At 33.8% G+C, this 18,399-nt stretch overlaps 1 protein-coding gene across 1 annotated transcript in view; it reads right to left on the bottom strand.

Annotated features, from left to right (window-relative positions):
- Positions 1-17,024, bottom strand: part of LOC144355082 (uncharacterized) — a 74,148-nt gene extending 57,124 nt beyond the window's left edge. Inside the window, exons 1-3 of the mRNA XM_085498588.1 lie at positions 16,846-17,024; positions 1,573-1,654; positions 144-229 (exon numbers count right to left, since the gene is read on the bottom strand). Of these exons, the coding sequence (XP_085354714.1) occupies positions 144-229; positions 1,573-1,654; positions 16,846-16,920 (243 nt within the window). The 5' untranslated portion in view covers positions 16,921-17,024. The remainder of the gene's footprint in view (positions 1-143; positions 230-1,572; positions 1,655-16,845) is intronic.
- Positions 17,025-18,399: the final 1,375 nt, after the last annotated feature.

Consider the following 18,399-nt stretch of genomic DNA (forward strand, 5'->3'; position numbering starts at 1 on the left):
ACAACAAATCTACTTTTAAAGGGAAAAAACTCAATAGTTCTTGCTGTGAAATGTAACTGTGGGTTTAACTGATATATAATCTTTTTTTTACTCTAGGGGTATAAGCAAACAAACATGCACATGTAGTATGTATATGTACATACCTTATGAACGCCTACAATGACGATAACTGATAACACAGCGATGAAAATATACATGGACAACATCACGTAAAACACCACCTCAATAACTGGAGTAAAAGATGATTTAGGGATTTAGAAATGCATGTGTGAAGAATTGTGACTGGTTGTTATTCAATGTATTACGGAGATTACGGCAATATATTATCCACACTGTATTAAAGTAATCTCCCCACACACTATTCATGCTGTATTACAGTAATTTTTTACACACACTCATTAATTAAAATGGAATCACAAAAATCAGCTTTTTGACTGTTTGACAGAGAGGTCTTCAAAACAAACCCGCGAGTTAAGCCTAATGAGTAAATTGAGCACTGTTTATGGATATAATCAGTCAAAGCATTTAAGAGATATGGCTCTAGAAGCCCAATCATTAAAACAAAATGGCCGCCAGTCAGCCATTTTGAATCCAATTTGAAAAATAAAATGACGTGCATCAGGAACCCGTAATGTCTAATGCATGTACCAATTTAAGTTTGAATGAAATCCATCCATAAATGCTTGATATTTGATGATTTTTTAGCACAAAATTGACCACCATTTGGCCATTTTGAATAGATCGTCAAACCAATATATCTGTTTATCTATGACATGATGTATAATGAATATTTAAAATTTGAATATAATCAGTCAAAACAAGTCTGAGATATGGGTCTAGAAGCCCATTCATTAAAACAAAATGGCCGCCAGACAGCCATTTTGAATCCCATCTGAAAAATAAATGATGTGCATCAGGAACCTGTAATGTCTAATATATGTACCAAGTTTGAACGAAATCCATCTATAAATGCCAGAAATGCTTGATATTTGATGATTTTTTTAGCACAAAAATGGCCACCATTTGGCCATTTTGAATAGGATTGTCAAACCAATATATCTGTCTATCTATGCATGATGTATAATGAATATTTGAAATTTGAACATAATCAGTGAAAGCAAGTCAGAGAAATGGCACGAGAACCATATTCATTAAAACAAAATGGCCGCCAGTCGACCATTTTGAATCTTATCTGAAAAAGGTCCCATAATGTCTAATGTATATACCAAGTTTGAACAAAATCCATCTGTAAACAGCCGAGAAATGCTTGATTTTTAGGATTTTTTAGCATAAAAATGGCCGCCATTAGGCCATCTTGAATCAGATCGTAAAACAAAATGATGTGCATCAAGGTTCTATAATGTCTAATGTATATACCAAGTTTAAACAAAATCCATCTGTAAACAGCCGAGAAATGCTTGATTTTGATGATTTTTAGCACAAAAATTAACATAACTGTTTGCAGGACAGACATACAGCCACCAACTTCATGGTACTGAAAGATTTGTCACATTAGCAATGCAAAGGGACTGTCATTCATCATGAGGGTGCTATTTGCGTGTTTAGTCTCACCTTGGTATGTATACACTACACCTTCCTGCTGATAGCAGATAGCATTGTACAAGTCAATAGCAATACAAATCATCGCAAATACCTGAAAAATAATACAAAAGATGCATAATATTATCACGTGTATCATATCTAGGTGTTTCCTGTTCCAATTTTGAAAGCCACCAAGTTGGTCATTGAATTCAACAAGTGATTAAGTGACATCATTAAGATCCTCAGTAAGAACCTGACCTGATCAAACTTTTCTCTTTAATGATGTACATTTTCTGGTCTGTTAGGTAATATTTAACAAGCTAAAAATTATACTGGTCCGAGCTGACTTAACATTTAGTGATCAGTAGTCTGCCTAAATCTGTATCATAATAGTAACACTACAAAGAATCCATCAGCCATTTTGAATCTCATCTGAAAAACAAAATTACATGCATCAAGGTTCAATGTATATACTAAATTTGAACAAAGTTCATCAATATATGAATATCTGGAACCGAAATCACAGAAATGCTTGCTTTACAATGTACAATGTATGTGTGGAGTTTAAATGTGAGCAGTTAGCATGTCTGAGATAAACGTTATTGTTAGGTGAACTTAATTTTTTTTTTCACTTGCGCCTCATAATGAAATAACCCAGAATAACAAGTCATTGAAAATGTCACAGTCCTCGTTAAATTTTTGAAAGTTTTCTTTGTGCTTGTCATATTAAAGTGGAGGGGTTATCGCGAGCGTGTCCCTGAAATTTTAGTCCAAAGTGGCGTATACAACAGATTGTTTATTTACATCAAATTTGAACACGTGTTGAGTGACGACCCCTCCGGTTTGAGACATGGAAAAGAAAAACATAGATCACAAGTAAAAGCATGTCCAAGTTATCACATTTTAAACTAACAAGATGGCCGCCAGTCTGCCATATTTGATCAAATTGCAAATTGAATTGACATGTACATGTATCCAATTATGACATGCTAAATATCAATGAAAATTATACATGTGTGACATAGTAATATGGCCAAAAATAAAAACAGCCGTTATTTGGCCATTTTTGATCTGATTATGAAACAAAGTGACATGGATGATGTATGTGTCAAATATAAATGAAAATGGTACATAAATCTTCAAAATTAGTAGTAAGGCCAAAAAGTCAGATAGCTGTCCATTGGCCTTCCTTGATCTGATTTTGAAATTAATTGTCATGGACATGTATACTAACATGTATAAAGTATGTGCCAAATTTGAATGAAAACTGACAAAGCATGTCCAAGATACCACATTTAAAAAAAAAACAAGATGCCTGCCAGTCGGCCATCTTTTATCCAATTGCGACAGAAATTGTCATGGACATGTATCCTAACATGTATAATCTATGTACCAAGTTTGAATGAAAACTGACAAAGCATGTTCAAAATACAACTTTTTCAAAAAACAAGATGGCTGCCAGTCAGCCATTTTTAATCAAAAAACTCAGGACCACTGCAAGTTTGACATGTTATTTCAGGTTTTAGACTAGTGAACAAATTAAAAATTAAAAATTGCCTGATTTTATCCATTAGATCAATCAGTGAAATAATACATGTTTTAAGATGTTTATACATTTGTTCGGTGTCACTTTACACAAAATAAATATTCATTTTTTATGCAAAAGTTAAAGGTTCTAAGAGGATTATCTGTGGTAATCGTGAGATTTAAGAACAATAAACATCATATGACATTTAATTCTGCTGCCGGGGGTACAATGTGTAGGAGTCAGATGAAGAGTGTTTGATTAATCCCATGCCTTAAAGTTATATGTTTGAAAAATAAGATTCTTCTCAGTTATTGATGGATAAGTACGGAGGTCGTCGTGGCATGTATTTATGAGATTTGTTTGATAAACACGTCGATTTTTGCACAACCCACCGAGCACTACTAACAAATCAATAAAACTACCAGTCTGCATGTAAAATCTGATATCTGGGCGAGATAAATGCATCGTTGATACCTATTACAGATCTGTGGTCTTATTATCAATGGTCATCCCTAGTAATTTAAAGTGGGGAAGTCGTCACCTGCGCGTGCATCAGAAGACCATAGCGTGTCATTGTTTACTAACAAGCATCTAACCATGAGTCTTTGTGTTGTTATCGTCGCTTGGGAATTCCTGCATGTGCACAGGTGACAACCCTCCAGTTTTAATTTTTTCGATTAAACATTGCATTCATAGAAACTGAGAAAGTAATGATGTATGGCGTGAATTCCCAAGATCAGATTGCACTTTGTTATGGTTTAGCTTATCTGAATATTTAAAGTCAGATGTACATGCGCCACGACAGACATGTTGTTTTATATTACAACTATATAACGTCACAACTGATAATTTAAGATTATTTAGCAGGTATTTTCACATCTATTAAAATAGATTAATCAAAAAATTAAATAGTTAATCAAAATATTGTAATTTAAAAGTGCTACCGGTATTTAATAATAGATTTGGATATATTCCACAGCCTTTTGAATATTTTTTGAATCATGGTTTTAGAGAAAATTGTAACAGAATGCCAAAAAAATGGGCAATCAGAGATGTACCAATTCTGATGAAAATAAGATGCACCATGATTAGTAGTGATTAAATGTCAATGGTCAATGACATTCCACGGTCCCATTATGTATTTACCAAACTCCATCACTAGCAGTGATCAAGGAGTGTGGTTATACATTTTCCTAAATAGTGCTTTGATAGAAATACCGGTAGTTGTTAATTAACATGACATGCACCTCTAATCCAATATGTTTTATACTGATCAAACTTTAATCCTATAAGCAAGCAAGTTTGTATGTTATCTTTTGATATTTGTTGTGAATTCTTTCCTCCAACCACCCAGCCAATCCAAGTGTTGAGACAGCCATAATTTGATAGGGATGTCAGGGATGGTCTAGGTCAATTTCCCCACTGGTGCCAAACCGTTCAGACATGGTGTTTGGCAAGTGCTAGTCAGCTTGTAATGACAACATGCTAAGCTACTTTTAGACAATGTCTGAATTACATCTTTAAAACGCCCTGAGAACGTCTGGTAAAAGGTGTACAAAGCATTCAGGTCAATAAAAATGAGAGCAAAAGAACAAGTGCATGACATTTAAAGAGCATTGATGGCATCAAGTCACACTATTTAGAAAAAACATCCAAATACGCATCAAGAAGTCACTGTTAATGACACAGTCACTGTTGCATTTAGGGGGAGGGGAAATAATCATGCCTAATATAAAGTAATATGACCAAAAAGTAAGATGGCTTTTATCCCATCACAAACTGATTTTTTTATATTCATGCAACTTTTGTATTCAATGTAAAGTGTATGTCTTCAGTATCGTAAACATATGCCAGCTTATTTGTTATGGCGTTACCCAATGACACTCTGTCTAACAATACTTACATAGTGGGCAATTAAAGCACAAGTAAAACATGAACATGTACCAAGCAAGTGACTAACATATAATATATGTTAAGAACATACTTAGTGTCACAGGTAAAGTTTGCTCACACCCATAGTCACAACCTGTTGTATGAGCTAATATGCATCTCAGGAGGACTCACTTATGTTTATTAATTGTTTTGTAATATTAATTAGATTTTTTGACTATGAACATTTAATACAATCTACAAATAAACATAGGTATATATTTTATGATAATAAAACAAATTTTTTTGGAACACAAATCAAAATTTGACAAGTCATTGTCAATGACACGTCCCCGTTCCGTTCATATTTGAGCGACATATACATTCAAAGCAGATCATGACCGAAATGCACCTGCATATGTACAACACATTGTGCTAAATCTGAACAAAATCCATCCATGCATGACTGAGATCCGGTTCCGGAATTGTGAAAATACGTGATTTTGATGCATTTTCGGCCTTAAAATGGCCATCATTCAACTATTGTTAAGCGGATCATGAAACAAAATATGTAGATGCACACACAGTCCCTTAGTGATGTAAGTCCAATACATGCTAGAGGATATATATGTAAAGCCACATTATCGAAGACACGTATCAGTGTGTTGACATTCTGAAATCATATTCAGTCACTAAGACTAAGCTTAAAAGTAAATGTTTGGAGGGGGTTATTATTTTGTTTTTTAAATATATTTTTTGGACCACACAACATTGAATTTCACTGTTGTCTTTCCTACGTCTACTGACATAGATGTATAGTACATTTTACAACAGAAACCATATTCAAAAGTTTGTGACTACATGACAGGGCTGTACAGACAAAATACTCATACATTAGTTTGTGGCTTATTAAAATCAAAATTCTTTTTAGAACAGCAATTTGAATCTGGTGAAACGCTTGGTACAGTTTAACCATGGTCAAAAAAGATATATTTACCAAGTAGCAATTATTACAAATAATTTATTAAATGTGCAATTAATATTAAAACAAAAGCTGCATTTTTAATTGTACATGTACTTTCTATCAAATAACTATACATGGGGTAAATAACAGCTAGGAATTAATTTTCAGCCGTCTGCATGCCTAGTCCATGTGACCTATGACCTCTGACCTATTACACTGTGTTTATTCAAATGAATTCCGCAATCGCAATTATTCAGATGTACAAAATTTACTGTCAAGAATAAAATATTGTAATCTAAATATTTTTTCATACATAAATAATTTCTGTCGGGACTATAATAGAATATGCCTAATGCTATGAAGTGCCCAATTCTAATGATAAGCAACCATGCGCAAAAAACAAAATTAATAAGCCTTGTTATTGGGCATTTGCACTGTAAATATTCCTTATCATTGTGGCAGTGGTTCAGATCAGCGTTATAAACGATATGTAGCAAAATAATATTTAACCAAAAAGCATTGAACTGTTGCATCCTGCTGGATTTGACATTATTGTATAGGGTACTAATAGTGTTCTGCTTCAGTTTGGGCAATGTGAATTTTAAAATGAATTTCAATGTGAATAACCAGGCCATGTTTTGAGTCAATTTAAATCGGGGTTGATGACATTTAATGTAATCGATTATTGATAAAAAGAGAGATCACATCACAAGAGATACTCTCAAAAACGTGCTTGTGACAGATTTCAACCCAAGAAAACTTTTAAAATGTTAAAACGTTACAAATAACATTTAACCGAAACACATATAGATTACGTGCTGAACATGAGACTGAACAATCTACAAGTGAACCAGTCAGAAGTGATTAGAACAGGTTTTTTACCTTTGATCAGGGGGCACATGCATGTATCCATGGTAACAAAATCAATGCATGTGATATAATAATCACAAAGCATCACACATTTGTATTTTCCAGGAAATCTATAATAAAGTACCGGTAGCATGTGACCATATCAAACAGGAAGTGTTCCAACAACTCTGGCGTCTCATAGTGAAAACCACAGAGATTTTGTCATTGACATTACTCTGAATATTTTAAGATAACTGATTACATACTTTGTTTCAAAATATTGTTCTTAGACGTTGTCACATTGTTTGTATATGTAAATATGTCAGGATTGCAGACAGATTGACAACTGCGTTTTATATTGAAAAAAAAATATTTACAGGGATTTTATGGGACAAAATGTTTTATATTCATATTTGAGAGAGATAATCTCTAATCCTTGCAGGAACGCAAAGAAGGAATATTACATGAGAAAGTTTTTTTTTAATATTTGAAAGGAACATTCAAGTAAAACAAGTAAAATCTTGGTCACGTCACAGGTACGGCCAAGGGTTACAACATTTGATATCTTTAGGGAATAGAAGTCACAAAGAAACAAATCTTACATGAGTGCGCTTGAGGTACCTACATACAAAAAATAATGAGCTGTTTTCAAAAAGAAGTCAAAAATATCATTTTATACTAATAATGACAGAAATATTAAAACATTGAAGGTAATTTTACATTACAAAGAAATGTGAAAGAAGTCCACACAGTACATGAAATCGAAGCAATCGGGCTTGCAGTTTTTGAAAAGAATTCAAGACTATCAAATAACTATACATGGGATAAGCAGCAGCTACGAATTTATTTTCAGCTGTCTGCATGCCTAGTCCATGTGACCTCTGACCTATTACACTGTGTTTACTCAAATGAATTCTGCAATCGCAATTATTCAGATGTACATATTTTACTGTCAAGAATCATACATAAACAAGCCATGCATGGCACAGTCCCCGTTAGTTATCGAAATTAAGATATATAGTTTTGTTTTTAGTTATATAGCTGAAATATGATGTCAGGAATATGATTATGATGACTGTTTAACATTAAAATGATTGACATTTGTATCTGATCGTCAAACGAGTATTGAGAGATACTTGAGAAGTTTGAACAAAATCCATCTGTAAACAGCCGAGAAATGCTTGATTTTGATGATTTTTAGAACAAAAATGGCCGCCATTTGGCCATCTTGAATCAGATCGTGAAACAAATCAATGTGCATATGTATAATACCATGTATGATATATGTGTGAAGTTTGATTGTGATTGGTCCAGGCATTTCTAAGATACAGGTTCGGACGCACGCACAGACGCACGCACAGACGCACGCACGCACAGAGGTCAAAACATAAGTCCCCGTTTTCGGACTGTGTCTGAGCGGGGACTAATAATTTTTGTCGGGACTATAATAGAATATGCCTAATGCTATGAAGTACCCAATTCTAATGATAAGCAACCATGCGCAAAAAACTAAATTAATAAGCCTTGTTTATGCTTGCGGACAAACACTGGGCTAAATTGCACTGTAAATATTCCTTATCATTGTGGCAGTGGTTCAGATCAGCGTTATAAACGATATGTAGCAAAATAATATTTAACCAAAAAGCATCGAACTGTTGCATCCTGCTGGATTTGACATTATTGTATAGGGTACTAATAGTGTTCTGCTTCAGTTTGGGCAATGTGAATTTTAAAATGAATTTCAATGTGAATAACCAGGCCATGTTTTGAGTCAATTTAAATCGGGGTTGATGACATTTAATGTAATCGATTATTGATAAAAAGAGAGATCACATCACAAGAGATACGCTCAAAAACGTGCATGTGACAGATTTCAACCCAAGAAAACTTTTAAAATGTTAAAACGTTACAAATAACATTTAACCGAAACACATATAGATTACGTGCTGAACACGAGACTGAACAATCTACTAGTGAACCAGTCAGAAGTGATTAGAACAGGTTTTTTACCTTTGATCAGGGGGCACATGCATGTATCCATGGTAACAAAATCAATGCATGTGATATAATAATCACAAAGCATCACACATTTGTATTTTCCAGGAAATCTATAATAAAGTACCGGTAGCATGTGACCATATCAAACAGGAAGTGTTCCAACAACTCTGGCGTCTCATAGTGAAAACCACAGAGATTTTGTCATTGACATTACTCTGAATATTTTAAGATAACTGATTACATACTTTGTTTCAAAATATTGTTCTTAGACGTTGTCACATTGTTTGTATATGTAAATATGTCAGGATTGCAGACAGATTGACAACTGCATTTTATATTGAAAAAAAAATATTTACAGGGATTTTATGGGACAAAATGTTTTATATTCATATTTGAGAGAGATAATCTCTAATCCTTGCAGGAACGCAAAGAAGGAATATTACACGAGAAAGTTTTTTTTTAATATTTGAAAAGGACATTCAAGTAAAACAAGTAAAATCTTGGTCACGTCACAGGTACGGCCAAGGGTTACAACATTTGATATCTTTAGGGAATAGAAGTCACAAAGAAACAAATCTTACATGAGTGCGCTTGAGGTACCTACATACAAAAAATAATGAGCTGTTTTCAAAAAGAAGTCAAAAATATCATTTTATACTAATAATGACAGAAATATTAAAACATTGAAGGTAATTTTACATTACAAAGAAATGTGAAAGAAGTCCACACAGTACATGAAATCGAAGCAATCAGGCTTGCAGTTTTTGAAAAGAATTCAAGACTATCAAATAACTATACATGGGATAAGCAGCAGCTACGAATTTATTTTCAGCTGTCTGCATGCCTAGTCCATGTGACCTCTGACCTCTGACCTATTACACTGTGTTTACTCAAATGAATTCTGCAATCGCAATTATTCAGATGTACATATTTTACTGTCAAGAATCATACATAAACAAGCCATGCATGGCACAGTCCCCGTTAGTTATCGAAATTAAGATATATAGTTTTGTTTTTAGTTATATAGCTGGAATATGATGTCAGGAATATGATTATGATGACTGTTTAACATTTAAATGATTGACATTTGTATCTGATCGTCAAACGAGTATTGAGAGATACTTGAGAAGTTTGAACAAAATCCATCTGTAAACAGCCGAGAAATGCTTGATTTCGATGATTTTTAGAACAAAAATGGTCGCCATTTGGCCATCTTGAATCAGATCGTGAAACAAATCAATGTGCATATGTATAATACCATGTATGATGTATGTGTGAAGTTTGATTGTGATTGGTCCAGGCATTTCTAAGATACAGGTTCGGACACACACACACAGACGCACGCACAGACGCACGCACGCACAGAGGTCAAAACATAAGTCCCCGTTTTCGGACTGCGTTCGAACGGGGACTAATAATTTCTGTCGGGACTATAATAGAATATACCTAATGCTATGAAGTACCCAATTCTAATGATAAGTAACCATGCGCAAAAACAAAATTAATAAGCCTTGTTTATGCTTGCGGACAAACACTGGGCTAAATTGCACTGTAAATATTCCTTATCATTGTGGCAGTGGTTCAGATCAGCGTTATAAACGATATGTAGCAAAATAATATTTAACCAAAAAGCATCGAACTGTTGCATCCTGCTGGATTTGACATTATTGTATAGGGTACTAATAGTGTTCTGCTTCAGTTTGGGCAATGTGAATTTTAAAATGAATTTCAATGTGAATAACCAGGCCACGTTTTGAGTCAATTTAAATCGGGGTTGATGACATTTAATGTAATCGATTATTGATAAAAAGAAGAGATCACATAAAAAGAGATACGCTCAAAAACGTGCTTGTGACAGATTTCAACCCAAGAAAACTTTTAAAATGTTAAAACGTTACAAATAACATTTAACCGAAACACATATAGATTACGTGCTGAACACGAGACTGAACAATCTACAAGTGAACCAGTCAGAAGTGATTAGAACAGGTTTTTTACCTTTGATCAGGGGGCACATGCATGTATCCATGGTAACAAAATCAATGCATGTGATATAATAATCACAAAGCATCACACATTTGTATTTTCCAGGAAATCTATAATAAAGTACCGGTAGCATGTGACCATATCAAACAGGAAGTGTTCCAACAACTCTGGCGTCTCATAGTGAAAACCACAGAGATTTTGTCATTGACATTACTCTGAATATTTTAAGATAACTGATTACATACTTTGTTTCAAAATATTGTTCTTAGACGTTGTCACATTGTTTGTATATGTAAATATGTCAGGATTGCAGACAGATTGACAACTGCGTTTTATATTGAAAAAAAAATATTTACAGGGATTTTATGGGAGAAAATGTTTTATATTCATATTTGAGAGAGATAATCTCTAATCCTTGCAGGAACGCAAAGAAGGAATATTACATGAGAAAGTTTTTTTTTAATATTTGAAAGGGACATTCAAGTAAAACAAGTAAAATCTTGGTCACGTCACAGGTACGGCCAAGGGTTACAACATTTGATATCTTTAGGGAATAGAAGTCACAAAGAAACAAATCTTACATGAGTGCGCTTGAGGTACCTACATACAAAAAATAATGAGCTGTTTTCAAAAAGAAGTCAAAAATATCATTTTATACTAATAATGACAGAAATATTAAAACATTGAAGGTAATTTTACATTACAAAGAAATGTGAAAGAAGTCCACACAGTACATGAAATCGAAGCAATCGGGCTTGCAGTTTTTGAAAAGAATTCAAGACTATCAAATAACTATACATGGGATAAGCAGCAGCTACGAATTTATTTTCAGCTGTCTGCATGCCTAGTCCATGTGACCTCTGACCTATTACACTGTGTTTACTCAAATGAATTCTGCAATCGCAATTATTCAGATGTACATATTTTACTGTCAAGAATCATACATAAACAAGCCATGCATGGCACAGTCCCCGTTAGTTATCGAAATTAAGATATATAGTTTTGTTTTTAGTTATATAGCTGAAATATGATGTCAGGAATATGATTATGATGACTGTTTAACATTAAAATGATTGACATTTGTATCTGATCGTCAAACGAGTATTGAGAGATACTTGAGAAGTTTGAACAAAATCCATCTGTAAACAGCCGAGAAATGCTTGATTTTGATGATTTTTAGAACAAAAATGGACGCCATTTGGCCATCTTCAATCAGATCGTGAAACAAATCAATGTGCATATGTATAATACCATGTATGATATATGTGTGAAGTTTGATTGTGATTGGTCCAGGCATTTCTAAGATACAGGTTCGGACGCACGCACAGACGCACGCACAGACGCACGCACAGACGCACGCACGCACAGAGGTCAAAACATAAGTCCCCGTTTTCGGACTGTGTCTGAACGGGGACTAATAATTTCTGTCGGGACTATAATAGAATATGCCTAATGCTATGAAGTACCCAATTCTAATGATAAGCAACCATGCGCAAAAAACTAAATTAATAAGCCTTGTTTATGCTTGCGGACAAACACTGGGCTAAATTGCACTGTAAATATTCCTTATCATTGTGGCAGTGGTTCAGATCAGCGTTATAAACGATATGTAGCAAAATAATATTTAACCAAAAAGCATTGAACTGTTGCATCCTGCTGGATTTGACATTATTGTATAGGGTACTAATAGTGTTCTGCTTCAGTTTGGGCAATGTGAATTTTAAAATGAATTTCAATGTGAATAACCAGGCCATGTTTTGAGTCAATTTAAATCGGGGTTGATGACATTTAATGTAATCGATTATTGATAAAAAGAGAGATCACATCACAAGAGATACGCTCAAAAACGTGCATGTGACAGATTTCAACCCAAGAAAACTTTTAAAATGTTAAAACGTTACAAATAACATTTAACCGAAACACATATAGATTACGTGCTGAACACGAGACTGAACAATCTACTAGTGAACCAGTCAGAAGTGATTAGAACAGGTTTTTTACCTTTGATCAGGGGGCACATGCATGTATCCATGGTAACAAAATCAATGCATGTGATATAATAATCACAAAGCATCACACATTTGTATTTTCCAGGAAATCTATAATAAAGTACCGGTAGCATGTGACCATATCAAACAGGAAGTGTTCCAACAACTCTGGCGTCTCATAGTGAAAACCACAGAGATTTTGTCATTGACATTACTCTGAATATTTTAAGATAACTGATTACATACTTTGTTTCAAAATATTGTTCTTAGACGTTGTCACATTGTTTGTATATGTAAATATGTCAGGATTGCAGACAGATTGACAACTGCGTTTTATATTGAAAAAAAAATATTTACAGGGATTTTATGGGAGAAAATGTTTTATATTCATATTTGAGAGAGATAATCTCTAATCCTTGCAGGAACGCAAAGAAGGAATATTACATGAGAAAGTTTTTTTTTAATATTTGAAAGGGACATTCAAGTAAAACAAGTAAAATCTTGGTCACGTCACAGGTACGGCCAAGGGTTACAACATTTGATATCTTGGGAATAGAAGTCACAAAGAAACAAATCTTACATGAGTGCGCTTGAGGTACCTACATACAAAAAATAATGAGCTGTTTTCAAAAAGAAGTCAAAAATATCATTTTATACTAATAATGACAGAAATATTAAAACATTGAAGGTAATTTTACATTACAAAGAAATGTGAGAGAAGTCCACACAGTACATGAAATCGAAGCAATCAGGCTTGCAGTTTTTGAAAAGAATTCAAGACTATCAAATAACTATACATGGGATAAGCAGCAGCTAGGAATTTATTTTCAGCTATCTGCATGCCTAGTCCATGTGACCTCTGACCTATTACACTGTGTTTACTCAAATGAATTCTGCAATCGCAATTATTCAGATGTACATATTTTACTGTCAAGAATCATACATAAACAAGCCATGCATGGCACAGTCCCCGTTAGTTATCGAAATTAAGATATATAGTTTTGTTTTTAGTTATATAGCTGGAATATGATGTCAGGAATATGATTATGATGACTGTTTAACATTTAAATGATTGACATTTGTATCTGATCGTCAAACGAGTATTGAGAGATACTTGAGAAGTTTGAACAAAATCCATCTGTAAACAGCCGAGAAATGCTTGATTTCGATGATTTTTAGAACAAAAATGGTCGCCATTTGGCCATCTTGAATCAGATCGTGAAACAAATCAATGTGCATATGTATAATACCATGTATGATGTATGTGTGAAGTTTGATTGTGATTGGTCCAGGCATTTCTAAGATACAGGTTCGGACACACACACACAGACGCACGCACAGACGCACACACGCACAGAGGTCAAAACATAAGTCCCCGTTTTCGGACTGCGTTCGAACGGGGACTAATAATTTCTGTCGGGACTATAATAGAATATACCTAATGCTATGAAGTACCCAATTCTAATGATAAGTAACCATGCGCAAAAACAAAATTAATAAGCCTTGTTTATGCTTGCGGACAAACACTGGGCTAAATTGCACTGTAAATATTCCTTATCATTGTGGCAGTGGTTCAGATCAGCGTTATAAACGATATGTAGCAAAATAATATTTAACCAAAAAGCATCGAACTGTTGCATCCTGCTGGATTTGACATTATTGTATAGGGTACTAATAGTGTTCTGCTTCAGTTTGGGCAATGTGAATTTTAAAATGAATTTCAATGTGAATAACCAGGCCACGTTTTGAGTCAATTTAAATCGGGGTTGATGACATTTAATGTAATCGATTATTGATAAAAAGAAGAGATCACATAAAAAGAGATACGCTCAAAAACGTGCTTGTGACAGATTTCAACCCAAGAAAACTTTTAAAATGTTAAAACGTTACAAATAACATTTAACCGAAACACATATAGATTACGTGCTGAACACGAGACTGAACAATCTACAAGTGAACCAGTCAGAAGTGATTAGAACAGGTTTTTTACCTTTGATCAGGGGGCACATGCATGTATCCATGGTAACAAAATCAATGCATGTGATATAATAATCACAAAGCATCACACATTTGTATTTTCCAGGAAATCTATAATAAAGTACCGGTAGCATGTGACCATATCAAACAGGAAGTGTTCCAACAACTCTGACGTCTCATAGTGAAAACCACAGAGATTTTGTCATTGACATTACTCTGAATATTTTAAGATAACTGATTACATACTTTGTTTCAAAATATTGTTCTTAGACGTTGTCACATTGTTTGTATATGTAAATATGTCAGGATTGCAGACAGATTGACAACTGCGTTTTATATTGAAAAAAAAATATTTACAGGGATTTTATGGGAGAAAATGTTTTATATTCATATTTGAGAGAGATAATCTCTAATCCTTGCAGGAACGCAAAGAAGGAATATTACATGAGAAAGTTTTTTTTTAATATTTGAAAGGGACATTCAAGTAAAACAAGTAAAATCTTGGTCACGTCACAGGTACGGCCAAGGGTTACAACATTTGATATCTTTAGGGAATAGAAGTCACAAAGAAACAAATCTTACATGAGTGCGCTTGAGGTACCTACATACAAAAAATAATGAGCTGTTTTCAAAAAGAAGTCAAAAATATCATTTTATACTAATAATGACAGAAATATTAAAACATTGAAGGTAATTTTACATTACAAAGAAATGTGAGAGAAGTCCACACAGTACATGAAATCAAGCAATTCAAAAATATCACTTTTAACAAAAATTACAAAAAAAATTCTTCAAAATTACAACATTTAAGATTTTGTCACATAATGAACAAATTTGAGAGAGGTACATATATACCAAGTATCAAAGCAATCAAACTTGTACTTTATACCACGAAAAAAAATAGGTAGGTTTTCAGTCGGGTAGAAAGACAAGAAATTACTTTTATGCAAATTTGCCGTTTTCGGGCCTTTCATTTTGGCACTACGAATAATACTTTAATAGACGTCTGACAGACACAGAATCAATGGAACAGTTCAATTATTTCACAGAAGATTCTCATTTCGTACACCAATAACTATACATACCGCATTATTCGATGAACTTATTAAAACGACAGAAATCTTGAGTAGAATAAAAACAAACGCTAATTTATTCATTCATAAATTGAAAAGTTTTTGACTTCTATTCCAAGAAAACTAAGGCTCGCATTTTTTGATTACGTCTGTTTTGAGTGAAAAAACTCAAAAAAGCCTATTTTCGAGAGAAACACACATACACTTCACTAGTTTGAGAAAAAACAATATTTTCACATGATTCACACACCTAGCTAACTATAAATATATAACATGTAGGTAGTCAAATTCCATCTTCACTGTGAAAATACAGGTTTGAATATAAGCACCCACGAACCTGGGTCTCATCCTTAAAGGCAACCTCTGTAATATAATGCCAGAGGTATAGTCTTTGTTTTACAAGTGCCTGCAACGTGCTTTGGGGTTTCTGTGTTATCCTTGAACAAGGCAACATCATTTGCTCGATCCACTCATTATATCAATTACCATGAGTTCAACATGAATTGTTTGACATAAGTGCGTGTTTTATCATTATTTTTGAAATCAGTGGAAAAAAACACAGGGGCTCACGATATAAGCACGTTTTGTTTGTGGGAGTATAAACGTGAATGGTATTTGGGTTAATTTGTTCCAGAAATGTAATCTATTATTTACAGTAAAAAACATCATCCCGCAATTGTTTAAAGTCTTTTTAGCTCACAATCCGGAGTACTGATCGCCAACGTTACTACTAAGTGCTTACATCGTTAGCCTCCGTGGTGAAAATATGTCAGACATGAAGGTGGTCACCGAACGTTGGTCAATACTGTTACACAATGTAGGTCAGGGTAGGTCAACATACGAACTTCTCTGAGTAAAATTAAGATCAGGAGCTCTCGGATTGCATACAATTAACAGTTAGAAAAATCCGACGACATGATAGCTGTTTGGAGTAGATGTCATGGATTTGTTTGATAAATACTGATCGGCAACATGTAAGCGCGCGGATTTGATCAAATCATTTTGACCACAGTCACTATTCTAGTAGAGGACTGTGTTTTGACATACAATATTACAGTGAGTATGACTTACCAATGTGTAAATTCCGCTTGCTAACGATCCTGATCTCACGTTATTCCAACAGCAACATTGTCGTAAAAGAGCCATGTCGAAGACGAAGACAGGTTGTGAGAAATCAGGTGCAGCACCGATGTTATTTATCAGGAAAATGCATCTTCTTATGCATTGAGAGTGATACTGATCACAGACTTTGACGTCAGTCTATGCTAATGAGATATTAACGAGTAGGGATTTAGAAGATCGCCCCCAGAGGCAATTTTTGTAATTATTTTGTTTTTAATTTCAAATGCTAAGGGCCACTGAAATATTAGTAGTTGAGGTGGGTAAAATAAAACAAATGCCAATAGTTTATTTCTCCCGCAATACAAAATCTAGATCATCAGAACTGGTATTATAAACACACATTATCGATATTTGAGTATTGTTGCATGACTTTGCTTTCGGTACTTCACATCACACAATAGTGTTAGATTAATCATGGAGGTAATAATACCTCCATGGGTTAATAATGTAAATATAGACAACCTTTAGAAGTGTGCCTACACTTATGCCAATTACTACTATAGGCACGTTCTATCGTTGTATTAAGCACTTTTCTGGCTACCTTATGCCTGAATCTGCCAGGGCCATAGCCGCCATATGTATGTATTGTCTAAACATTTCTGGCACAGACGCAGAACCGTTGTCAGTAATGACAATTGTGCTTAATTTGTGATTAGGCACCATGCCCTTGATTTAGGCACAGACTAGCCTCCGTGATCTTTGCCAAACAAACTGATTTTATCAATTTTAATGCATATAATAGAAAGTGGAAATGTTACTCTGCTTTGGTAAAAAGATTCTCGTTAAGAAAAAACAGTTACAAAGATATAGTGATCAACAGCCTTGGTTTTATACTGCAAATGAGATTATAATGTATTGTTTGCAGGACACAAGATAGTATTGGGTAAATCAAAAACACAGATACGCATATGCATTATTTGTACGTACCAAAAACAACCGATGCATATGCATATTAGACAACTTCATTGTGTCATCGAACGAAAACTCACAAATACTGCTACTACAAAAACAGCGTTTACATACCAGGAGTTCAATGTATTCTCCAACATACAGTACAAAACAACAATATTACATCTTACGACTGAAAACAACTGATTTTGACAAATTCAGAAGTATATTCAGAATAATTCATGTCAAAATGTATTCCATACGCACACAAATAAATGCTAATTTTCATAACTACCGATTGAGCGAGAATAATACAGGAAAAACATTGTTATATTCTCTATATTATTGCATTTTATCAAGGCGTGGGATATATAAATAAAATATATAATAAAAACTAAAAACTAATATATTTATATAATAATATACTTATTATTTTGTGATTGATTTTTTTATTATTACATGCATCTTATTTTGTATAATTTTTACTATCGCCACCTTGTGGTTTTTCACGATTACCAACATTTTAAAAAGACTGCAAGCAAATAAAAAGTAAGTTCAATAAAAAAATACACCAAATATTTTTTCAGTGTTTCTGATGCAAGATCCGTTGCATCA

The sequence above is a fragment of the Saccoglossus kowalevskii genome, chromosome 4, assembly GCF_978046115.1.
Source record: "Saccoglossus kowalevskii chromosome 4, keSacKowa6.1, whole genome shotgun sequence".
In the NCBI taxonomy this organism is placed as follows: Eukaryota; Metazoa; Hemichordata; class Enteropneusta; family Harrimaniidae; genus Saccoglossus; species Saccoglossus kowalevskii.